Source organism: Zootoca vivipara, chromosome 4 (assembly GCF_965207765.1).
Source record: "Zootoca vivipara chromosome 4, rZooViv2.hap1.1, whole genome shotgun sequence".
NCBI classification, from domain to species: domain Eukaryota; kingdom Metazoa; phylum Chordata; class Lepidosauria; order Squamata; family Lacertidae; genus Zootoca; species Zootoca vivipara.
This window is the reverse complement of record NC_142587.1, coordinates 103,019,660-103,044,790: the sequence shown is the minus strand read 5'-3', so window position 1 is coordinate 103,044,790 and position 25,131 is coordinate 103,019,660. Positions and strand designations below refer to the sequence as shown.

The following is a 25,131-nucleotide window of genomic DNA, read 5'->3' as shown; positions in this document are numbered from 1 at the left end:
CCTCCCCCGACCCGGAAGTGCAGCTCCCCTGACCCGGAAGTGCACCGGAAATGACCTCTTCTGGGTCGGGAGAGGCCCATACGTATGCGCAGAAACGATTTTCGGCGATTTTTTTCAGATCTGGAAGTGTGCCGCCACGCAGCGTGCTGCAAGAGCGGGCGGCGGCAGCGGGCGGCAGGGGTCGTTGCGGGCCGGATTGGGAGGCCAATTGGGCCGCATCTGGCCCGTGGGCCGTAGTCTGGGGACCCCTGGGTAAGGTCATGCCCACCTCTATTCGGTTTTTAAGATATACAAATAAATACATAACAGCAGGAAGCTTTCAACTGGCTGGACCAAACATTTCCCCACATGTATGTCCACTCTAGGAAAACAAGGAATGTTGTACTTGACTGCTACTTATGTATCACATCCCACACAATGGAGATTCAGGGACCACAGCTCAGCCTACTCCCTCTGGCTGCCAGGAAGGCTGCTTCTGCCCCAGAACATCGTCCCTCTTCCAAGGACCTCCTTTGGGTCTCCTGGCCAGAGTGCAAGAGGGGCTTCCTCGGGAGCCTCACCCCTCCCCTGCTCACCTTTCGGCAGGCATTGTACCGTATGTTACCTGTTGCAACTACGGAACACCCCACCTTTCCCCCAAGGAGCTCAAGGGGGTGGCCATGGTTCCCCCCTCCCCTCATTTAATCCCAACAACCCTGAGAGGGAGGGACTGGCCCCCAAGGTGAGTTTCATGGCCGAATGGGGATTCAAACCCTGTTCTCTCCCAGATCTAACCACTGCACCACACAGCCCCCTGCTGGAAGCCTCCCACCAGACACTGGTGGGTCTTCTGTGAAGGTGGCTTAGCAACCAGCCTTGACTCCTCATCCACTTCCTCACATCCATTGCTTCAACACCTTGTAAACCAAAATACCCCAGAGGGACTTGGCCGGATTCACAGTAAATGATGTCTGCAGCATTGCCACTGACCACTCACCCAATAACAAGGCTAGTTGGGCAGAATTTATTATTGACAAATCCATATTGGCTGCTGCTAATCACTGCCTTGTTATGTAGCTGTTTACAAATGAGCACATCCATCATCTTCTCTTCTTCCCAGGAACCCAAATCAGGTTTGGAAGAGACCTGGCCAAGACGTGGCAGAGGGTGTGTGCACCTGGCCGGACAGTTGTTTAGGGGCAGAATCGAGGGCTGCCCCCACTGGAGCCCCTCCTGGTGCCATTTCCCATTGGAGAAAGCCCAGGCACCACCACCACGCCCAACTCAGTCCCAGGAGAGCGGTGGCCCCTGAGGGCAAAGCTGTCAGCAGCAGGATCATAGAACTGTAGAGGTGGAAGGGGTTGCGAGGGCCATCTAGTCTAGCCCCCCTGCCTGCAATGCAGGAATCCCAGCTAAAGCATCCCTCACAGGTGGTCACCCAACCTCTGGTTGAAAACCTCCATTTGAGTCTTTGGAGAAGCAGACAACAGGTTTTCTCCATCTTGTGGGATGTGAAACACAAGAGCAGTCAAGTACAACATCCCACGAGTGGACATAGAAGGAGATGTCTGGACCAGCCAGTCGGAAGTTCCTGCTTCTCCTGGGCTGGGACAGACTTCCTCTGCATGTGACTAGAGGTGGGCGTGGCCTCACCTGTGCAGGTAACAAAAGGCACAGCACTAGCTGCCATCTCTCTCTCTTTTTGACTTCCTTCTTCAAGCAAGCAACATCTGGTTGGCCAAGAGAGGACAAAGGAGCTGTCTCCTTATGGGATAGTTTCCAGATGTATGTAACTTTTTCTAAGCTAAGTCTGCCTTCTGGGATCCTATTGTGAACAGATGTGTAATGTAAGTAAACTCTTTTTATACTTTTATAGAAGGCTGTGTTGTGTCTTATCTTTTAGGAGGGAATATAGGGGGAAATACCAGGACAATATTATTATAGAGGCTTTAGCGAGCCTGAGCAACGCATCCGCTGTGTGACTTTAAAAGGGGAATGTTGCTCTGCTAAATTGTGGAACTTGTTAACTCAAGTTGGAATAGGATATAATAAAACAATATTGGAATAGGATATAATAAAACAATATATCCTCTCCTGCATCCCTGAAGATTCCCACACATCTTCCATGGGGCACTTGAAGACGGCTCTCCTATCTCCTCTCAGTCTCTTCTTTTCCAGGCTAAACATACCCAGCTCCTTCAACCGTTCCTCATCTGGCATGGTTTGCAGACCACCATCTTGGTCGCCTTGGAAGGTGGTGGACTCTCCTTCCTTGGAGGTCTTTAAGCAGAGTTTGGGTGGCCCTCGGTCATGGATGCTTCAGTTGCAATTCCTCATTGCAGGGGTCCCTTCCACCTCTACAATTCTATGAGTCTATGGGTCATGCGGAGAGGACTCTGCTGCCCTTTCCCGTCCCACGATCCCCACGGCCCCCTCCTGCCCCCCCTGCTCTCTGTGCTGGTGGATGACAGGAGGCCAAGGCAAGGGCCGACCATCCTCGCAGCAGCTCCTCTTTCTCCGCAGCTGGGGGGGAGGCAGGGGGGGCAGGCTCTGGGCTGCAAGGAGAGATGACAGGCAGAAGACATTCATTAGCCTGGATGCTACATGACTCTTCCAGCTCCTCTTAATGCACTTCAAAGATGGAGATATATTTCTTTGACAGCTACAACAAGAACTGGATTTAAGATTCTGGCAGGAAACAGACGCAGCCTCAACGCTGTCAGGAGTTCTGACACCCCCTCAAGGAGCCTGGTGAGGGGGGGGGCAGCCAGGCAGGAAGCAAGGAAGGACGGCCACCACAGCCATGTATCAGGATTTGATCATGCATTTAGGAAACGAAGCAGAGTCAGCAGGCTTGCAGGAGGGAGGGCGACTGGACCACAGCCACCAAATGGGCCTGCCTGCTTGATGGGTTCCTTGAATTGTACAACCCACTCTTCCTCCCCAAGGAGCTCAGAGAGGCCGGCTTTGCACTGGACACAGAGATGGTTGGGTCAACCATCATCTGACCACCACCCCCAGCGGAGAAGAGGGACTCCAGTGGGAGGGAGTTCCTCAGCTCATCTCTGTGCTGTGTAAGGAAGTCCATTCTTTTCTCCGTCTTGAATCTTTCAACATTCCCCTTTATTGGATGTCTCCTGGTGGCCGGGGGTGGTGTGGTGTGGTGGTGGCACTGAATTTGCCCACAAGGATCCAGAAATAGCATTTTCCAAGAGGCAGGGAGCGGGCAAGAAACCATAGAATCATAGAGTTGGAAGAGACCACAAGGGCCATCCAGTCCAACCCCCTGCCGAGCAGGAAACACCATCAAAGCATTCTTGACATATGCCTGACAAGCCTCTGCTTAAAGACCTCCAAAGAAGGAGACTCCACCACACTCCTTGGCAGCAAATTCCACTGCCGAACAGCTCTTACTGTCAGGAAGTTCTTTCTAATGTTTAGGTGGAATCTTCTTTCTTGTAGTTTGAATCCATTGCTCCATGTCCGCTTCTCTGGAGCAGCAGAAAACAACCTTTCTCCCTCCTCTATATGACATCCTTTTATATATTTGAACATGGCTATCATATCACCCCTTAACCTTCTCTTCTCCAGGCTAAACATGCCCAGCTCCCTAAGCCGTTCCTCATAAGCCAGGCATCGTTTCCAGGCCTTTGACCATTTTGGTTGCCCTCTTCTGGACACGTTCCAGCTTGTCAGTATCCTTCTTGAACTGCGGTGCCCAGAACTGGACACAGTACTCCAGGTGAGGTCTGACCAGATCAGAATACAGTGGTACTATTACTTCCCTTGATCTAGAAGATGCTATACTCCTATTGATGCAGCCCAGAATTGCATTGGCTTTTTTAGCTGCTGCATCACACTGTTGACTCATGTCAAGTTTGTGGTCTACCACAACCAGGAGGAGGAGGAGCTCCCAGTCCCTCCCTCCCTCACCTGGAAGGGGCACAGGGCAGCCTGGCATGGGAGAGGGGGCCTCCCCAGGGGGCTCCTGCTAGGTCGCCTCTGCCCCTGCATGACCTATGGCCTGGCCAGCATTTGGGGAACTGACCCCATTTGGTGTGTGCCTGTGTTGGAGAGATGGATGCCGGGTCTGTGGGATGTGAAACACAAGAGCAGTCAAATACAACATCCCTAGAGTGGACATAGAAGGGGATGTCTGGACCAGCCAGTCGGAACTTCCTGTTTCTCCTGGGCTGGGACAGACTTCCTCTGCATGTGACTAGAGGTGGGCGTGGCCTCACCTGTGCAGGTAACAAAAGCATAGGACTGGCCGCCATCTCTCTCTCTCTCTTTGACTTCGTTCTTCAAGCAAGCAACATCTGCTTAGCCAAAGATGCTCTCTTGGCTTCCAGCCAAGAAAGGACAAAGGAACTTATTCCTTATGGGATAGTTTCCAGGTATATTACTTTTCTAAGCTAAGTCTGCCTTCTGGGATCCTGTTGTGAACAGAAGGACGTGAGTAAACTCTTTATATACTTTTCTATAGAAGACTTTGTTGTGTCTTATCTTTTAGGAGGGAATAAAGGGGAAAATACCAGGACAATATTATTATAGAGGCTTTAGCGAACCTGAGCAACGCATCCGCTGTGTGACTTTAAAAAGGGGAATGTTACTCTGCTAAATTGTGGAACTTGTTACGGTAACACAAGTTGGAATAGGATATAATCAAACAATTTATCCTCTCCTGCATCCCTGAAGATTCCCACAGGGGAGACACCTTCTCCTTCTTTTTACCTGCTCCAGAAGACATTTCTCTGGCAAACAAAAGAATGGTAACTGTTAGAATGATCAGGAGAGTAAATCCAAGGAGTAAATCCTATTGAGCTCAGAGGAACTTACTTCTGGGTAAAAATGCTTTGAATTGCCATGCAAGGCTGCCCAGTCTTGACTCAGTTACCTGGGAGTAAGCTCCATTGAATACAGTAGGAGTTACTTCTCAGTAGACAGTGTAAGGCTCCATTTACAATAAAGGAATAAACCGGTTTTGTGGGCATGCTAGAAATGTCCCCCCCCTTTTCCCCAAAGCATAACTGGGGATCAGGGGGCGAGGGTTCTCATTTCCTTCTTCTGGTGCTGAGAGGCTCCAGCAGGGAGGGCTCTTGGGGGGGGGGGAGCTGAGGCTCCCGGAGGCCCCACCAAGGCCGTTTCCATGCCATCCCTTCCCACCCCCTCCTCTCGCAGCTCAGAAAAGACACAGGAGATGAGCATCGCCCCAGAATGAATGATTCAACAGCCGCTGGCATATTTAAGTGAGGAAAGTGTTGAAGCCTGGGGGTGGGGGAGGCAAGGAAAGGAAAGAGCAAAAATCCCAGATCCCGGGGTATTTCTCTCTCAACCCCCCCCCCACAAAATCCAGGGACTGAGACCAGACTGCCGCTTTCTCCGCAGCCCTGCAAGCAGGAAGGAGGCACGAGGGAGATCACCTTGGAGAACCTTTATTTCCCAACAGACACACAGCCATGAAAACGACCCCTGACCCCCGCTAAAAGGGAGGGGGTCTGGCACAAACAGAAGCAGGGGATGTGCAGAAGAGAAGGGGCTTCTGTGTGGCAGAGGGTAGGAGACCCCAGGCCCCATTGCGGGGAGCAGCCTTGGGGGATGTGCAGAGTGGCAGGAAGGTGCCGGAGGGCAGAGCAGGGTCTGCCCCACGAGGGTGGTGGTGGCCCCCTCACCAGCGGGCAAGCCAGATCCCACGGCCAGCCCAGGTGGCTCCCTATGGGGGGGAGGGGCCCACCAGCTTGCTTTCCACCCTCAGCAGCCAAACATCTTGGCTCAGGTAGAGGGGTGGGGGCCTCCTGAGAAGCCCCTGCCTGGCTCTCTAGGGGGAGGCCATGGTGACGCGGGGACTACCGAGGAAAGGCGCTGCAGGAAGGCTGCTCCCTTCTGGAATGCCCACCCCACCTGCACCCGAGGCCACTGATTTGGGGTGTGGGTTTCCATGTCCGCCCGCCCTGTTCTCCACTCGGAGAAGCCCTGCCTCCCACGTCAAAAATATAGCCACATTAAAAACCCGAAATTAACAAGAAAACAAACAAAACAAAACAAAACCAAGGTGTCCAGCAGAGAAAGGCAGCAGAAGGGCCTTCGAAGCAGAGCAGTCGTCCTTTTCAGATTTTTCCGAGGATGGGGAAACTGCAGAGAAAGTCTAGGGCAGAGGCTGCTTTTGGTGTGGGGAGGAGGGGGGACTAAAGGAGACCCAGGGGGTGGAGTGGGGTACATGGGCCCAATGAGTGCCCCCCACCTGCATTGTCTCAGGAATAACAGTACTGTATCATACAATGGTAGAGTTGGAAGGGACCCCATGGGTCATCTAGTCCAACCCCCTGCAAGGCAGGAAGAGCTCAGCTCCTCTTTACGCCCCTTTTGCTTTACTCCACCCTGCAGCCTCCCCCCCCCCCAGGTGGCTGGCACCAAGGTAAGAGGGGAGCCAGGGAGGAAAGGTTTGGGGTGCCAGAGGGGAGGGTAGAGAAGCATCCTGGGGGGAAGGCATGCGAGGGAGCAGGAGGGGAGGGTCTCAGGATGTGGGGCAGCCCCCCAGAGCTGTCCGGCAGGGTCAAGGGGGCCCGACGCTGCTGACGGTGGTGTAGCTGAACTTGGAGAGGGACACCCCTGTGGCTGTGAGCTCGTCCTCCGGGGGCCGGGGGCGCCTCCGGCAGCAGGGGGCCACCCGGCCACAGGAGCAGGTGGCAGCAAAGGCCTTGCGGAAGCGCTTGTTCATGAAGCAGTAGATGAAGGGGTTGACGCAGGCGGAGGCAAAGCAGAGCAGCTGGATGAAGGAGATGGGGGTCCCCGAGAGGGCCTGGTGCGCGGCCTGCGGGTCAAAGGCCCGCCACGTGTTGACGGTGTAGAGGGGCAGCCAGCAGACAAAGAACATCACCACAATGGCCACCAGCATGCGCACCACCCGCTTCTTGGCCAGCAGCTTCGCCCGGGAGGTGTTGACGCGAGCGGCCTCCTGCTGGGCACCGTCCTCGGGGGTCAGGACCGACAGCTCCACCGCGCCCCCCGCCGGACGGGACACCTGGACATAGCAGCCGTCGCCCTCCTCTACGCAAGGCGGGAGGGGCTCTGCGGACCCCCCATTCTGCTGGGCTGGGGGACACAAGCGAGAAGAGGAAGAGGAAGAAGAAGGAGGAGGAGGAGGAGGAGGAGGAGGAGGAGTTTGGATTAGATAATCTGCTTTATCACTACCCGAGGAGTCTCTAAGCGGCTAACATTCTCCTTTCCCTTCCTCCGCCACAACAAACACTCTGTGAGGTGAGTGGGGCTGAGAGACTTTAGAGAAGTGTGACTAGCCCAAGGTCACCCAGCAGCTGCATGTGGAGGAGCGGAGACGCGAACCCGGTTCCCCAGATTAGGAGTCTACCGCTCTCAACCACTACACCACACTGGCTCTCAGGAAGGGCATGTGAGCAGGGGGTGGCAGAGCTGGAAGGGACCCCCCAGGGTCATCCAGTCAACCATCTGCAGTGGAGGAATCTGAGCTGAAACACCCCAGGCAGATGCCCATCCAACCTCTGCTGGAAAACCTCCGAGGAAGGAGAGTCGGCCATCTTCCAAGGTCACCCATTGGATTACTGCCAGAACGTTCTTCCTGAGCTTTAGGCAGAATCTCCTTTCTTGTTATTTGAATCGGTTGGTTCAGGTCCTCCCTTCCAGAGCAGGAGAAAACAAGCTTGCTCCACCTTTTATGTGACTTGAAAGGGGGCGGGGCTCTCCTTCCTTGGAGGTTTCTCAGCAGAGCTTGGTTGTCCCTTTTCAGGAGTTCCTTAGCTCCAATTCCTGCTTCCTTGGGGGTTGGACTAGATGACCCTTGGGGTCCCTTCCAATTCCATGATTGTGACATTTCTAACACAGAGCCCTTCCTCAGGCAAAACCAACAGGGTGGCCAACATTACTGTAGCTACAGAAGCAACATGAGGAACAAGGTTCAAAACGTTGCCCAAAAAACAGCAAAATGGTTTTTTGAAGCATCAAAACTGCCGGACACCAGTCCCTCTTGCCATGAGCCGAAGGCTTGCACAGATGAAAAGGTCTTGCATGGCACCTCAGCAAAAATAATTTTTGGGGGTGGGGTGGGTAGCCAGGACTGTGCATCTTCCCAAGCCCAGAGACCTGCCTCTCCCCCCCCACCCCAGCCTAGGGCTCCAGCGTTTCCCACCCCTGCCCCACACCAACCTTTGGCCTGCTGGGTGAGGTCCATCTCAAACTGGATACCCCTGTAGAGCTCCCGGGAGATCAGTCCGTAGGCCACGATCATCACCAGCCCTGGAATCAGGAAGAGAGTGACCAGCAGCAGGACGGACCTGGCCGGGAGGGAAGGGGACACGGTTGCCCTCGAGAAAGGCCTCACCCTCCGCCCTGAATTGGCCAAACCCTCTTTCCAAAGCGCTCCCAGGTGCACAAGGTAAACTCACGTCCACAAGTACGTAAACAGAACAGAGAGCGAACTAGTAGCAATTGAGCTCCCCTGTCCTAATAATAATAATAATAATTTACCGTATTATTTGTACCCCGCCCATCCGGCTGGGTTTCCCCAGCCACTCTGGGTGGCTTCCAACAAAGATTAAAATACATAAAAATGTCACAGATTAAAAACTTCCCTAAACAGGACCGCCTTCAGATGTTTTCTAAATGTCAGGTAGTTGTTTATCTCTTTACATCTGATGGGAGGGCATTCCACAGGGCGGGAGCCACTACCAAGAAGGCCCTCTGCCTGGTTCCCTGTAACCTCACTTCTCGCAATGAGGGAACCGCCAGAAGGCCCTCGGTGCAGGATCTCACTGTCCGGGCTGAATGATGAGGGTGGAGATGCTCCTTCAGGGTTACTGGGCCAAGGTCAGCACCAACACTCTGAATTGTCAGCCTTGGAGACCCTCGCCTCTCAAATCATGTCCCAGAGAAGCCTGAATGGACCAGCCCTTTGCAAAACCAGTCCGGCAAGTATTTCTTGAGCTTGCCAAGCAGACCTGTCCAAAGGGCATCTTCTGGGTATGGATGAGGAACAGGTTCTGGAGCCAAGGCATTCAGCATTTCCAAAGGATGTCTCAGACAGACCAGGAAGGGCCATTGTCAGGTACTGTCATGCACCTTGATGGAGAGACTTGCAAATAGCCATGTTCAAATATATAAAAGGATGTCATATAGAGGAGGGAGAAAGGTTGTTTTCTGCTGCTCCGGAGAAGCGGACACGGAGCAATGGATTCAAACTACAAGAAAGAAGATTCCACCTAAACATTAGGAAGAACTTCTTGACAGTAAGAGCTGTTCAACAGTGGAATTTGCTACCAAGGAGTGTGGTGGAGTCTCCTTCTTTGGAGGTCTTTAAGCAGAGGCTTGACAGCCATCTGTCAGGAATGCTTTGATGGTGTTTCCTGCTTGGCAGGGGGTTGGACTGGATGGCCCTTGTGGTCTCTTCCAACTCTATGATTCTATGAACTATGTTGGAGAAACAGGACCTCCGAGCATGAGCTGATTTACATGGCCAACCCATTTTGCAATGTCTCTGACGTTCTGCAATGGGCAAAAAACGTTTTCCTTCCCTTTCTCGTAACACTAGAATTCATGGCCATTCAATGAAGCTGAATGTCGGGTGATTCAGGACAGAGAAAATTAAGCCCTTCCTCGTGCAGCACAGAGTTAAACTGTGGAACTCCCTCCCCCAGGAGGCAGGGGTGGTCAGCAGTGGCTTTAAAGGAGGAGGAGGAGGCAGATTCACAGAGGAGGAGAGGGCTCTCGAAGGCTCCGAGCCAGGATGGCTCTGCCCTGCCTCCCTAGCTGGAGGCAGAAATGCTTCCGAATGCCAGTTGTGGAAACGGCAGGAGGAGAGAGTGCCCCTGGGCTCGGATCCTGCTTGCTGGTGTCCCACAGACAATTGTTCAGCCACTGCAGAAACAGGGAGTTGGACTGCGTTGGCCGCTGGGATCTGACAGGCCCTTACACTCTTAAAGCAAGGGCCCAAATGTCTGAAAGGGCAGAAAGCCACTACTCTGACCTACTCTGATCTGTCGGTTTGCCTTTTTCTGTACAAAATGGCTTTTTTATTATTAAAGAAAGACTGTGGCACATAGAATCTGATTGATGGGCCCATCAACATTCTGCCCAGGGCTGACCTCTCAGGCCTGGTTTACTAATTAAACTTGGCTCCTGTGCGGAGTAGCTAAAAGGAGGAACCGTTTCAACACATGTCATTGTGGCCAGCAAATTTACTGGGGAAGCTTCCAAACCTCCCCGGAAAGCGTTCCGTTCCTGACAGCAGCTTGAAGAAAGGATCCCCTGTCAAGCAAGGTGCAGAGACTTCAGCCCAGAAAGCAGACAGGCGCTCTGGGGCAAAACTTTGGCTCATTTTGTCTCTGATAGAAGATGCCACTCTAGATGCCAATAAAGGTGTTGTGATTGTGATTGCAACTCAAACTCTTCCCTTATGGACCTACTCGGACCCTGAGAACATCTTCCGAGGCCCCTCTTTGTGTGCTGCCTCCTCGAGAGGTCCAGAGGGTGGCAACACGAGAACGGGGCCTTCTCTGCAGTGGCTCCCCATCTGTGGAATGTTCTCCCCAGGGAAGTTTGCCTGTGAGGACTGGCTGCTGAGCTATCCGGGCCCTTGGCCTGATCCTGCCGGGCTCTCCTTCTGCTCCCAGCACTCTTCCCCCCTCCCACCGCCGACCACTACTCACCAGGCCTGCTTGACGTTGCTCCCAGGCCACTTGTGGGTGCACTGGGTGATGTGGGGCTCTGCGGGCTGTGTGGCGGTGGTGGTGTAGATGGGGTAGGGCAACATCAGTAGGGCCGAGATCAGCCAGGTGGCGGCGATGACGCGGTAGGCGTGGGAGCGGGTCTGCCACACGCGCGACTGGAGAGGGTTGCAGATGGCATTGTAGCGCTCAATGGCGATGGCGACAAGGCTGAAGGTGGAAACGCTGACCGCCATCCCTGGGGGGGGGAGGGGAGCGCAGGGTTGGGAACAGAGGAACAGGGTCAAGGAATCCTGTCTCAGACCCAGGGCAGCCCCTTCCCCTCCATGGGACTCAAGGGCCCCGGCTCACCCCAGCAGCGTAGCAAGCCGCTTGGATACTGGGAGCGGCAACCCGCTCTGTATCGCGCATGCGCTGCGTCAATGTGCATGTGCACTACAGAGTGACGCAGCACATGCGCACTACGGAGTGGGTAGCTGGTGGTGGCGCTCCAGCGCCGCCACCTGCAAACCGCAAGCAAGCCGCGGAGCGAGGTTTTTTACAGGGCGGCTTGGGAGGCACGGTTGCCCTGCCGCCCTGTAAAAAGCCTTGCTTTGCAGCTTGCGCACTCACCTGCTCGGTGTGCACTTTGCTTGTTCCTGGGTGAGGGGCGTCGCTGACACCCCTCCCTGGCCCACCCCTTGCCTCCGCCCGAGAAGGAAGAAGCACAGCACATGCCGGCCAAGCAAGTGAGCGAGCAGCCAGCCACCAAGCGAGGCTTTTTACCAGGCTGGCTGCTCGTTCACGGGGGGGCCGCCGAGTGTCACCCCCCTCCAGGGTGGCACTCGGGGCGACCCGCCCCCATCACCCCCCCTTGCTATGCCCCTGGCTCACCCATGAGGTAGGCGACGGCCTTGCAGACAGCCTTCCCAAAAACGAAGGTGCCCATCAGGCTGGGGATGAAGCTGAAGGGCAGGCAAAAGACGGCCACCATCAGGTCGCTGAGCGCCAGCGAGAGCAGGAAGGAGTTGGTGACGGTGCGCAGGCGCTTGTTGGCCACCAGCACCGAGATCACCAGGACGTTGCCAAAGACGCTCAGCAGGAAGATCACCGAGTAGAGAAGCACGCGCACCGTCACGTCCAGGTCTGCTGCCGAGGGAGAAGAGAGCAGGGGGAGAGGGGGGTGGCAGCAGCAGCAAAGCAGGCCGGCTGGCCTGGCCCCCTGGCCCCAGACAGGCTAATGCTACCCCCAGGGTGTCAGGGATTCTGTGACTGTGATTCCTCCATTGCTGGGGGTGGACTCGATGACCCCTGGGGGTCCCTTCCAACTCTACAGTTCTAGGGTGCTTGCAGTTTCTCTGTGCTGCAGCCTGGGGGTGGGGTGGGGGCACTTTAGCGATGAGCTTCCTTGGGGAGTATTATAATAAGAATACTTCCACCCCCTATCTGACTCGGTTGCCCCATATATTTTGGGCACCTTCCAACAGATATAAAAACATAATAAAACATCAAACTTCCCTAAACAGGGCTGCCTTCAGATGTCTTCTAGAAGTCAGATAGTTGTTCATTTCCTTGACCTCTGATGGGAGGGCGTTCCACAGGGCGGGTGCCACTACCAAAAAGGCCCTCTGCCTGGTTCCCTATAACTTTCCTTCTCGCAGTGAGGGAACCACCAGAAGGCCCTCGGAGATGGACCTCAGTGTCCGGGCTGAACGATGGAGGTGGAGACGCTCCTTCAGGGATAGTAAAGATAAAGGGACCCCTGACCATGAGGTCCAGTCGTGACCGACTCTGGGGTTGCGCGCTCATCTCGTGTAAAGCTTCCAGGTCATGTGGCCAGCATGACAAAGCTGCTTCTGGCGAACCAGAGCAGCACACGGAAACGGCGTTCACCTTCCCGCTGTAGCAGTCCCTATTTATCTACTTGCACTTTGACGTGCTTTCGAACTGCTGGGACCGAGCAACGGGAGCTCACCCCGTCACAGGGATTAGAATCGCCAACCTCCTGATCAGCAAGCCCTAGGCTCAGTGGTTTAACCCACAGCGCCACCTGCGTCCCCCCTTCAGGGATACAGGGCTGTTTAGGGCTTGAAAAGTCATCACCAACACTTTGAATTGTGCATGGAAAAGTACTGGGAGCCAATGTAGTTCTTTCGAGATTATGGTCTCGGCGGCCGCTCTCAGTCACCAGTCTAGCTGCCACATTCTGGATTAATTGCAGTTTCTGAGTCACCTTCAAAGGTAGCCCCACATAGAGACACATTGCAGCAGTCCTCCCTCCCTCCCTCCCAGACGGGGCAGTTCTGGATCCGGTCTGCCCACCTCTCCCTATCCATGCCACCCACCACCCTGGGGTGTTATTCCCCTTTCTCCTACCTGCTGCCGCCTGACCCTCTCTCAGCAGCTCCCCTGGTCCCCCCCTCCCTCACCCCTGCCACTCCACTGCCAGCCTCCCTGCTCTGAGCAGACTGCTGGCACTGCTGCCACCCATGGAGGCGTCACCAGGCCCTGGGAGTTTTCTGAGGGTGGCTCATTTCAGAGACAGGCCTTACCCACCTGTGGCTCATTTCAGAGACAGGCCTTAGCCACCCTCATGATGCCACCCATCCCAGAGGACCCAGGCGTCCTGCTCCCCTGCCGGACGCCTCTCCAGGTGTTGCTTCCTCTCGTTTCTCCCAGGGAAGAGGCCGCTGTTTGCCAAGGTACCTTTTTGCTGATAAGGATGTGTCAGTCGGCCGTGACACGCAGAGATGGGAGCAGAAGGCAGGAGGGAGCGGGCAGTGCCAGCGCCAACAGCCCCCCCCCCCGAACAGGGGTTTGTGTGTGGGGAGAGCTGTGTGCACACCTACACAAAGTAGCAGGAAGGCGCAGCGAAAGTCTGGGTCTCTCTCTCTCCCTGCCCCTACCAAGGACATGCCTTCCAGCTGACCCTCCCCAAAGAGGGAAGACCCTTGGGCATGACTGCCTGGCACCCCCTCTTGTGCCTCTGAGACCCCACCCTGACCCTCCACCTCCCAAACCTCCTGTCTGAATGAATGCAGGAGGGGTTAGGATTATAGTCGTACCTCGGAAGTTGAACGGAATCCGTTCCAGAAGTCCGTTCGACTTCCGAGACGTTTGGAAACCAAGGAGTGGAAACAATAGCGGAAGCCGCGCCAGACGTTTGGCTTCCAAAAAAAAGTTCGAAAACCTGAACAATCACTTCCGGATTTTGCTCATTCGGGAGCCAGAACATTCGACTCCCAAGGTGTTTGGGAGCTGAGGTACGACTGTACTTTTCATTATTATTTATTAAATTGGAGGCTCGCTTTATCTTGCCAAAGGCAACTCAAAGCGGCTTAGAAGCAAGCAGGCAAACAGACAGACAGACAGACAGACAGACAGACAGACAGACAGACAGACAGACAGAAATAAAACCACCACAGAGAGAGAGGTTAAAATAAAACAAAGAACATATTGAAATAATACCTTAAAGATACATTGAAAACACCATACCCGTTCTAAGAGGTCACAGATAAACACAAGCCAGAGAGCTAGTTAAAAAGGAAAGTTTTCGCCCAGCACAAAAGACATGAAATAATTGTGCCAGGTGAGCCACCCTGTGGAGAGCGTTCCACAAACTGGGAGCTGGTGTGGTTTAGGGCTGGTGACACACCAGGAGGGAGTCCAACTCTCTTTCACAGAAGGGAGACTGAGGGCCATCTAGTCCAACCCCCTAATGCAGGAATCTCAGCTAAAGCACCCATGACAGGTGGCCATCCAACCTCTGCTTAAAAACCTCCAAGACAGGAGAGTCTACCACCTCCTGAGGGAGACCACTCCACTGTCAAATAATAAGTAAATTACTCCAGATGTTTAGTCGGAATCTCAATTCTTGCCCTTTGAATCCACCAGTTTGGGACTGGGTGTTACCCTCTGGAGCAGCAGAAAACAGTCTTGCTTCATCTTCCGACTAAACATTAGGAAGAACTTCCTGGGAGCAAGAGCTATTTGGTGGGGGGGGCGGGGGGGCAGACTCCCTCCCTGGGAAGGTGGCAGATTCTCCTTCTTAAGCAGAGGCTCTGAAGCAGAGGTTAGCATCATCTGTCATTCTTGTTATCTATTTATTGATATCCTGCCTTTTTCCCTGTTGGAACTCATGGTGGCTGACAGATAAAATAAAAATAGCTAAAAACATAGGGGAGGAAGTCATTAAAAAACAAAAATCAACATTAATAGAATAAAACTGTCTGTCTGTCTGTCTGTCTGTCTGTCTGTCTGTGTCTGTCTAGTGCTTTTTTTCTTTAAAAAAATGTTTAGGGGTACTCTCATTTTCCTACTCATATTGAAATACTGCCCCTCAATGAGGCCAAACGTAGATTCTCAAAATGTTTTGAGGTATGCGTCCCTCTGCGTCCCCACAGAAAAAAGCACACTCTCTCTCTCTCTCTCTCTCTCTATCTATCTATCTATCTATCTATCATCTATCTATCTGAGCTATTTTAAGACATATGATTGTAATGAAACCAGCAGTCTCCCAACCCTTTCATTAAAAGGTCTTCTCTTCACCTACCCGGGAAGGACAACCAGGAGGGAGCCAGTCTAGCTTCCCAAGGGAGAGAGTTCCACTGAGAAGTCTGGGTGGGTGGCCATCTGTCTGGGATGCTTAAGCTGAGATTCCTGCATGGCTGGGGTTGGACTAGAGGACCCTTGGGGTCCCTTCCAATTCTACGATTCCAGGATTCTAGGGGGACAGCCCTTCTGATATTTGAAGCTGGCTATCCCATCTCCTCTCAGTCTCCAAGCCCAGCTCCCTCCACGGTTCCTCCGGCGCCTTGGCTCCCAGGTAATCCTGGCCTCCCTCCTCAGCACTGCGCTCATGCAGCTCTTACCCACAGGAGAGAAGCCAAGCCCCCCCCCCGAAAGCCACCCAGAGAAGAGACGCCAGGGGTCAAACCTGGAGGGACACGGCAGCACCCAGGCCACAAAAGAGCTCTGTGCACGCAAAGGGCAAGAATTGAGGCTGGAGGACCCGATCCAGTGGCCGACGGGGGGAAAGGGACGTGAAGGGGACACCACGTGGAGACGAGGGGGTCTCCCCGCTGCCTCAAACATGGGCTTGGCTTGGGGAGGCGCCCAATAGTTGGGTTGGGGGTTTCACCAGAAAATAGGGGTCTATCAAAAGGCACCCCACCATTTTCTGGTGCCAGGGGTCTCCTCTAGGATGCTGAGGGGGAAAGTCCATTACCCTCCCCAGCCCCGTTCGGACTGTGTGGCATCGCGGGTGGGGGGGGGGCTTGAGAGTTCCCACGTGAGAAGCGCAAGGGGGTCCCCGAAGGAACGTGTCGCGGCGGTTGTGTATGTTGCCTGTCCCCTTTGGTGGTGTCCCAGACCAAAAGGGAGACGGGGGATGGGGGAATCTTGCGGGGTGGGCGCGGGAGTTCCGCGGCCGAGAGATGCACGCGCGCAAGTGGCGGGTGGATTCCGGCATTAGGCTCTCCGGTGCCGCAGAGAAGGTGGGATTTTTTTTGGGGGGGGCTGCCCCGGTTCACCGCTGACCTGGGCGAGGCGGGGCCCCCTTCCTTCCTTCTCACCTCGGGCTCCGCGCGGGGGTCTCCGCGCAGCGTCGCAGCCTCCGCCGCTCCCGTTCCAGGCGCCGCCGGCCGAGCCGTTCCCGGTCCGGCCGCACAGCAGCGACTCGTTGAAGTGGCGCGGAGCCTCCATCCCTATTCCCTGGTTGGCGGGGCCGTCCGCTCCTCTGCTCCTCCGCGCCGGGCGCCCACCGGCCCAGCCCAGCCCAGGCAGACTGACGGACGGACGCCCCCTCCTCGCACGCCGCCGCCGCCTCCTCCGCCTCTGCAGCCGCCGCCGCCTCCACCACCGGCCGCCCGGCTCAAGCGCTGCTGCCACCCCGCGCCTGGCACCGAGCGCCGCCAGCCCAGCAGCGCCCCCTGACGGCGGACGGAGGCCCTCGCTGAGCCCTGGAGGGGCGCTCTGCACATGCCCCGGCGGCGGGGGGCGGAGCGCAGGCGAATCACAGGCTGGCAGAGTTGGATCTAGGGAACCCAGGGGTCATCTAGGCCAACCCCCTGCAATGCAATGCATTGCAAGGAATCACAGCTGAGGGCCGAGGGATTCCCTCCCTCCGCTCTGGAACAGCACTGCGGCGCCGAGGCTCACCCTTGAGCATGGGCAGAGTTCGGCGGGGCAACCGACACTTTTCCGGGGTGGCAAGGCGCTTTCCACACGAGGACCGCATCCCTTGCCCCAGGGCATGTGCAGAGTGCCTTTATCTCCAGGCTCCCTGGCCTTTCGGGGAACAAGGTCGGCCGGCCGGCGCTCAGACTCCAGCCAGCCAGCCAGCCAGCCGCGGTGGGGGGGGGCATCAAGAGACCCCCACCCCTGCGCGGGCCAGAGTTCAAACTGCTCGCCCTCGGGCTCCTCGAGTGAGGGGGGCGCGCGTCTCCCAGCAGCAGCCCCGAGCCGGAAAGCCTACGCCGTGTTTGCTGGGGGAGCGGCGGGCGGAGGCACCTGACCATCCATCCCCCCTCCCCGCTGTTGACACAGGTGGTTGTTTACCTGGCCGAACGACAGCCAGGTAAGTGCTGCCTGCGGGTCCGAGCGGGGAAGGGAGCCTTGGAGCCCTAGAGGGGGGCTGGCTGGCTGCTCCGGACAGGAGGTCTGCTCCTCCCCCAAGCCTCCCGACTGAGGTTCCCCCTCCTGGCACATCGCCTCCCCACGATCCCAGAGGGGAGAATTTTGAGAACTGCAGCTTCTCTCGTTCTTCCCCTTCCTCCTGGTCCCCAGTTCCCCTCCCAGCTGCCTCTTCGGCTAACCTACCTCTCAGGGTTGTTGTGGGAAATAAATGAGGAGGTGGAGAACCACCTTGTTACGCCACCTTGAGCTCCTTGGAGGAAAAAGGTTGGCTATGAACGCAATAAATAGAGCCAGAATTCTCTGCTAGGGGGGGGGGTCCCTCTCTGTCTCTTTGGAGGGGAGGCGCTGGCTTTCATTTGGCAAAGCAACGTTTTCAGAGATGGGGAGATGGGGGCCTCCTTGAATAGCAATCAAGAAAAGCAGGTTCTCCTCCGATGGCTTGGGGGGCTCTGCGCCTGCTTGGCCTGGGGCCTGCTCAACTTTCCCTTTCTTGGCTTCCCCTTGAAGCTGCCTTTTGATGTCTCTCTCTCTGAGTTTTGGAGAGAGGGATGAAGGGAGATCTGCCAGGGGGAGGAGGCTGGAGTGGGGGGGGGAGGAGGAGGAGACGAGGGGGTGACCTCCTCCTCTGTGCAGAGGGTGGCGGCTGCCACTAGGAATGGGGGGGGCAGCGGGGTCAGTGCTGCCAGGGACTGACAGGACGCTACACGGAAAGAGGGGCTGGAGCCTGAGGCAGGAGAGGTGGGCAGTGATTTGTGGGGAACTGAGGCAGCCAGGACAGTGTTCTTGAAACCACGAACATGAAGTTCGGGAGGCAGTGGAAGACAGGAGTGCCTGGCATGCTCTGGTCTATGGGGTCACAAAGGGTCGGACACGACTAAACGAAGCTTCAGAGCTGGAGGAAGAGGAGAAAAAGGCAGGTCAGGTCAGGCCAGGCCAGGGAAGGGCAGGGCCAGGGGCTTTCTCACCTTCTCCTGTCCCTCTGTCTCCCAGAACCAGGAGCGGACTGAAGAGGGAAGGGCAGAGGCAGCTTCCATGCAGGCTTAGTCTCTGGCTGTGAGGTGCATAAACGGATGGAGGGAGAGCTGCCCCTCAGGGCCGTCTTAAGCCCACCCAGCGCCCTGGCGCTAGGTCCCTCCAGTGCCCCCCTCCAGCGCCTCTCCAAGGGCCCGGGAGTGCCAAGCGGACCGCGGCAGCAGCGGGAGGCCACCTCCGAGGACTCAGCGCTGCGCCTCCTTCTCGTTTCCCCAGCGCTGGGTTTCACTCAGTCAAGCTTCACCACCAGCGCGCGCACCGCCAGCGCGGGACCAGCAAGAGCTGCTTGGGCGCTGTGCGCGCGCTGGTGGTGAAGCTCGACTGAGCGGAACCCAGCACTGGGGAAATGAGAAGGAGGTGCAGCGCTGAGTCCTCGGAGGTGGCCTCCCGCTGCTGCCGCGGTCCGCTTGGCACTCCCGGGCCCTTGGAGAGGCGCTGGAGAGGCGCAGCGCGGAGTTCTTGGAGAAGGAGCGCAGTCCTGGCCAAATCGCCGGAACCCTGCACTCACTTGGCGCCCTTCCAGCGCCCTCCAGCGCCCGGCGCCATGGTTCTCCACGCCACTAGCCTCTATGGCTAGGACGGGCCTGCGGCCCCTGTTCTTCCAGCTGCTCCATAGAGCTCCATAGAGCGCAGACCTGGGAATAGCTGCATCCTTTTGCTGTTGTTTAGCTGTTTAGTCGTGTCCGACTCTTCGTGACCCCCTGGACCATAGCACGCCAGGCACTCCTGTCTTCCACTGCCTCCCACAGTTTGGTCAGACTCGTGTTGGTGGCTTCGAGAACACTGTCCAACCATCTCATCCTCTTGTCGTCCCCTTCTCCTTGTGCCCTCCATCTTTCCCAACATCAGGGTCTTTTCCAGGGAGTCGTCTCTTCTCATGAGGTGGCCAGAGTATTGGAGCCTCAGCTTCTGGATCTGTCCTTCCAGTGAGCACTCAGGGCTGATTTCCTTCAGAATGGATAGGTTTGATCTTCTTGCAGTCCGGAGGCAAGGCGGGTGGGAAGCCAGCTGGCAAGGCTGGCACTTTTGGGCTCTGACCTGGAGGGTGGGAATGACTCTCTTCCTGAAGTCTCTTGGTCCTGACTGCTGGGGTGGTTCCTGGGTCTCCATCGGACAGGTCCAGAGGGCAACCATCTGGTAGCATGGATACACACCAGTTCTGACTTCAGGAACATTCACTTTGTAGTTGCATCATTTCATAGGGCATTTCTTTCTTCCAGAGACATTTGTGGAGGACAGACTCATACTTTACACCATTATTTCAGCTTCGAGGTCCTACATGATTCCCTTAGTCTTTGGGCACACACTTTATTAACAGGAGGTTACAGGACTGTGATGGGGCGCGCACACACACACCCAGGTCTGTTTACTTCAGCAGGAAGGAAGGAACCTCATGCTAGAATTCAGGAGTGGGAGGGATAGAAGGGGATCTCAGGGTCATCTAGTCCAACCCCCTGCAATGCAGGAATCTCAGCTCAAGCATCCATGGCAGATGGCCGTCCGATCTTTGCTTAAAAACCTCCAAGGAAGGAGAGTCCACCACCTCCCAAGGGAGAAATTTCCCCTGCCAAACTGCTCTTAGATGTCCCTCAAGGCAGCCAGTCCTGAGTTCTAGTCCTGCTGAAATAATCACATTGGCTACCAAGGAGGATCCAAGCGAAGTTTAAAATAAATAAATCATATTCTCATCATAAATGAGTGATACTTTCTGATGCATGCTTTTATGCTAATACAGTGCTACCTCTAGTTACGAACTTAATTTGTTCCGGAGGTCCATTAACCTGAACTTAATTTGTTCCGGAGGTCTATTAACCTCGCCGCCAGCAAACGGTTTCCATTCTCATTCTGGGGCAAAATTCTCAACTCGAGGTAACTCTTCCAGGTTAGCAGAGTTTGTATCCTGAAATGTTTGTAACCTGAGGCCGTTCGTAAGTAGAGGTTCTACTGTATACAAAAGTATATCATTTCCTCTTCCAGAAATGCTGAATTGCTAATTCAAGGGACACTGAAGTCCTTGCAGAGATAACAGGGCGGCTTTCCAGATTAGTTACCTGGGAGGGAGACAGTGGGCAGAGTGGCATTGGGCTCGCAAAGATGCCAGCTAATACAGGAATTGCTTTCTTGAGCCTTTTCAGCACTGCGATACCATTTTTATTTATTTTATTTTTAAAAAAGAATGATTTTAAAGTCATGGCAGTGTGTGAGCAAATACTCCACATCTGCCAAGCTTTCAGGAGCAGGACTAAGGGCTGAAATGAAGCCCCCCAGATCCCCAAAGGTTGAGGGAACGGGTCTATCTCCCTTCCTCCTTTTCAGTATCAGTTATTTCCACATGGCAGGTTTTGTTGGGGTTGAGATGACTGAGCTCACTATAGTATGATTTGTCAGCAATAAATATTATTTGTTCTTAACTGTAAGGGAAGTCACTTTTGAAACAATACAGAAGCAGTCAAAGGGAATTTCCTAGGAAGCGTTTTATTCAGTCTCACCCGCAATCATGTGTGCTGAACACACAGAAACACATAGATAATGTGAAATTACTGGGAGTTGCAGTCTCCAAATAACACAAAACACATGTAAGCAGATTAATGGAACAGGACACATGATTCCTCTACCTCCTTTTTAAAAGAAAAAAAATATTGCTTTTATGTATTTTCATGGTACAAAAGATAATTTTAAAGAAAATCATGGTTACAACATTCTTCTTCTTCTTCTTCTTCTTCTTCTTCTTCTTCTTCTTCTTCTTCTTCTTCTTCTTCTTCTTCTTCTTCTTCTTCTTCTTCTTCTATCCCTCGTAGCCGAGTAAGATTGTCTTCCATAAACACAGTTTTAACAATGGGTTCGTAAGTGACTGTGGAGGCCAATTCTGGATCCACATGTCCTTCCACAGTGGGGACATTGGTTTCCGGGCAGGAGTTGATCACGGTGTGGATTTGCCAAGCGTGCCTTCCTCTTAGCACATTTCTCCCTTGTGTCCTGAAATCGAGTTTCTTCAAAGCCCAGGACACCTTTGGTAAAGGCTGTTCTCCAACTGGAGCGCTCGCAGGCCAGTGTTTCCCAGTTGTCAGTTACAACAGTAAACAACAAATAACTTGTCCTGATGGAATTGCTGACATTCATAGAATCCTAGAATCCTAGAGTTGGAAGAGACCACAAGGGCCATCCAGTCCAACCCCCTGCCAAGCAGGAAACACCATCAAAGCATTCTTGACATATGGCTGTCAAGCCTCTGCTTAAAGACCTCCAAAGAAGGAGACTTCACCACACTTCTTCATCCTGCCATGTGTTAAAGTTTCATTTGATTATTCTAAAAGATCACGCCACCTTTTCCCATGAGTGCTGGGTGGACTCCTGCAACAGTCTTAACCATTTATATATTCAATAAACATTGGTCACGTGTTATAAAAGGAATATGGATTGTGTTTCCCCATCTTCTTCATTTCCCCTGGCAAACAAAATTTAAGATACTTAAATCGTGGTGCCCAGAATTGAACGTAGTATTCTAGGTGGGGCCTGACCAAGGCAGAATAAAGTAGTCTGCTTCTGCCTTCTGCCACACTGGCCTCTGCTCCTGGATTGGTGCTAATAATAATAATAATTTATTTATACCCTGCCCATCTGACTGGGTTTCCTCAGCCACTCTGGGCGGCTTCCAACAAAATATTAAAATACTATAGTCCATCAAATAATAAAAGTTTCCCTAAACTAGCCCGTCTTCAGATGTCTTCTAAAAGTCTTGTAGTTGTTTTTCTTTTTTTGACATCTGGTGGGAGGGTGTTCCACAGGGTGGGTGCCACTACCGAGAAGGCCCTCTGCCTGGTTCCCTGTAACCTCACTTCTTGCAGCGAGGGAATTGCCACAAGGCCCTCTGTGCTGGATCTCAGTGTCCGGGATGAACGATGGGGGGTGGAGACGCTCCTTCAGGGATACTGGACCAATGCTGTTTGGGGCTTTAAAGGTCAGCACCAACACTTTGAATTGTTCTCAGAAATGTCCTGGGAGTCAATGGAGATCTTTCAAGACCGGTGTTATATGATCTCGGCGGCCGCTCCCAGTCACCAGTCTAGCTGCCACATTCTGTATTAGTTGTAGTTTCCAGGTCACCTTCAAAGGTAGCTCCACATAGAGCGCATTGCAGTAGTCCAAGCAAGAGATAACCAGAGCACGCATCACTCTGGTGAGACAGTCCATCTTGGCTGATAAAAGCGAGCCGGGAAGGGCTGGGAGATGGGCTCTGGGGGTTAGTCAATGCTTCTCTATGTGAGGGAGCTGGATCGCTTTTATCAGCCAGAATGGATAGAGACAGGACTCTAGCACTCTCCCGCCCCGGCCCTGTTAGTATGCCCTGTTCAGCCCACGTCTTAAGCGCGTGAATGGGCTAGGCGACTTGTGAGGGACAAGGGATACAGGGAAGTCCCTCCCATCTTAAGTTCCAGCCCATCCCCAAGCGCTGGGGAGAGCAGGGAGAGCTCTGCCTCCAGCGGAGAATCAGGAAGTGGTGTCCGAGGCTCAGGCAAGGTTGCGGAGCCAATGACCCAGGTGGGACAGGAAGGGGGGAGCCCGGGGGGAAGGCCAATTCCCCCAACTCCGGAATTGCGCCGAAAACGTAGGGGGAAGAGGCTGGGTCTCCCAAAGCTTCTTTGCTGGAAGAAAACGCGCCAATCTCCATTCGGAGGTACTGACACCTCACCGTAAGCATGTATATAGATCGCTCTGAGCACTGTAAATAATCAGCACTTAATAAAAGTCTAAAAGGACTATGCTGCGAGGAGTCGTTACTCTAGAGTAGCCACATCAGCACCTCTGACACGACTGGAGCACCTTCACCGACCTTCCGATCACAGGAACAGAGACACGGCATTCCTGGAGAAGAGGTCCTGGTGCAGTGGACTCCCATCTGCTCATTGTGAGCACCAAAACTCAGCAGAGTAAAACAGAAGCAAAGCTGTGGAGGTTTTGAAGCACACCTAATTTATTTCTAACCGTCACTACAAATCACTACAGACATGCATGAGAGGAGCAGCTCTCATACAGCCATCTTATCTCTACACAGATGAAAGGGGAACTTTTTAGTACCAGAGACAGAAGAACCGAAGAACAGCTTCCGCCCCCTCCTTTCTCATAACATGAAAGTTAAACAAAAGATCAGGCAATTCTTGCAATGGGAGGGGTGAAAATGCCAACAGGCCCTCCTCCCAGGGGAAAGAGGAGTCTACCTCTTTCCGAATCTTAGCGACTTTATCTGCAATAAAACTTTGCAAAATCATTGCAAGAGATCATCTGTCAGGAATGCTTTGATGGTGTTTCCTGCTTGGCAGGGGGTTGGACTGGATGGCCCTTGAGGTCTCTTCCAACTCTATGATTCTATGATTCTATGTGGCCCGTACCAGGCCCTGATGGAGCAGGTGGTTCCGTTAAATTGCGAACCACCTGAAAGAGTCTCCTGTTGCTGTTTTCTGCAGATGCAATAGAGGCGGTGAAGGTCTTCTTTGCCGTCACTATCACCACTTGGTAGGCTCGACATCATGGGATAAAACCTCTCCTACCACTCTCTGGAAACCATTTGGATCCATTAAGTGGCGGGGCGGACCATCCGAATCGGTCCCACCTCCCTGCAGAGGGGAAGGGTCCCAGAGAAGTCCAGTTGCACCAGGAAGTGATCTGACCATGGCACTTGGTTAGTTTCACTTTTACTTAGCGTCAGATCACCCACGTCACTAGAAGTGAACACCAGGTCTAAGGCATGTCCGCAACTATGAGTTGGGCCAAACTTATTCAGGGACAGCCCCATGGAGGCCATGCTTTCCACAAAGTCCCAAGCGGCCCCTTCTAAAGTCGTGTTGGTGTGGATCAGGCATCCCCAGACTTCTGCCCTCCAGATGTTTTGGACTACAATTCCCATCTTCCCCAACCACTGGTCCTGTTAGCTAGGGATCATGGGAGTTGTAGGCCAAAACATCTGGAGGGCCGCAGTTTGGGGATGCCTGGTGTGGATGTTAAAATCTTCCAGGACAACAAAACTAGGTGTCTCCAGGAGAACATCTGCCACAAACTGAAACAGCTCAGGCAGGGAATCCTTTTTGCAGCAGGTAGGTCGGAACACCAAAAAGAATCCTGTACTGCCCTTATTGCCCAACTTCCAGAACATGCACTCAGAGAACTGGGTTTTCCCAATAGGACGCCTGGTGCAAGCTAATGACTTCCTAAAAATCACTGCAACCCCCCTGCCTCCTCACATCACCCGAGTTGCTGTGTGCTAGAGAAACCTGGTGGACAAGCAGTGGCAAGGACAGGCCCATCTGCTTCATCCAACTGAGTCTCCATTACACAAACCAGGTCAAGTCCTCCATCCACAATCAAGTCATGTATGACAGCCGTCTTGTGAGTCATTGACCTGGCATTGTACTGCAGCACCTTCAGGCCATGTGGGTCTCCCTTGCTGATTCCAGTATCCATCCGGTCAAGACCAGACCCGGAGGCAGGGATAGTCCGCAAACAATGACTAAACCTGCCTCCTCGGGAATTACATGGTCTGGTCTTAGTGTAACTCCTCCTCCTACTCGTGATCAGATGTCCCAGTGCATCCCTCCCTGTGGAACCTGCCCCAGCCATTCTGTTGGATGGGACCCACTCCCAGGCAGCCCTGACCCCTACCCTTAAAAACAAAATAAAAACCTATAGAAAAAACCCCAATAAAACAACAGAAACCAAATACAATAAAAGTTACAAACATACCAAGATTAAACAAATTCCAACCCCAACTAAACATCCATCCTGCCCTCCCCCCCAGCCAAAAAGAATTAAAAGAGCA

General features: G+C 53.9%; 1 protein-coding gene across 2 annotated transcripts; it reads right to left on the bottom strand.

The window, feature by feature from the left end:
• Positions 1-4,083: 4,083 nt before the first annotated feature.
• Positions 4,084-17,350, bottom strand: CCKBR (cholecystokinin B receptor). 2 transcript variants are annotated; one of them, XM_088668944.1, is made up of 5 exons: positions 16,226-17,350; positions 11,547-11,801; positions 10,656-10,911; positions 8,158-8,285; positions 4,084-7,071 (listed from the first exon to the last, which is right to left on the bottom strand). In XM_088668944.1, exons 1-5 carry the CDS (start codon positions 16,353-16,355, stop codon positions 6,533-6,535), a joined length of 1,308 nt encoding a protein of 435 aa, XP_088525070.1. In that variant the 5' UTR covers positions 16,356-17,350; the 3' UTR covers positions 4,084-6,532. The 2 variants fall into 2 exon arrangements, with proteins under 2 accessions (XP_088525070.1, XP_088525071.1); XM_088668945.1 differs by having other exon boundaries at positions 11,547-11,798; positions 16,226-17,348.
• Positions 17,351-25,131: the final 7,781 nt, after the last annotated feature.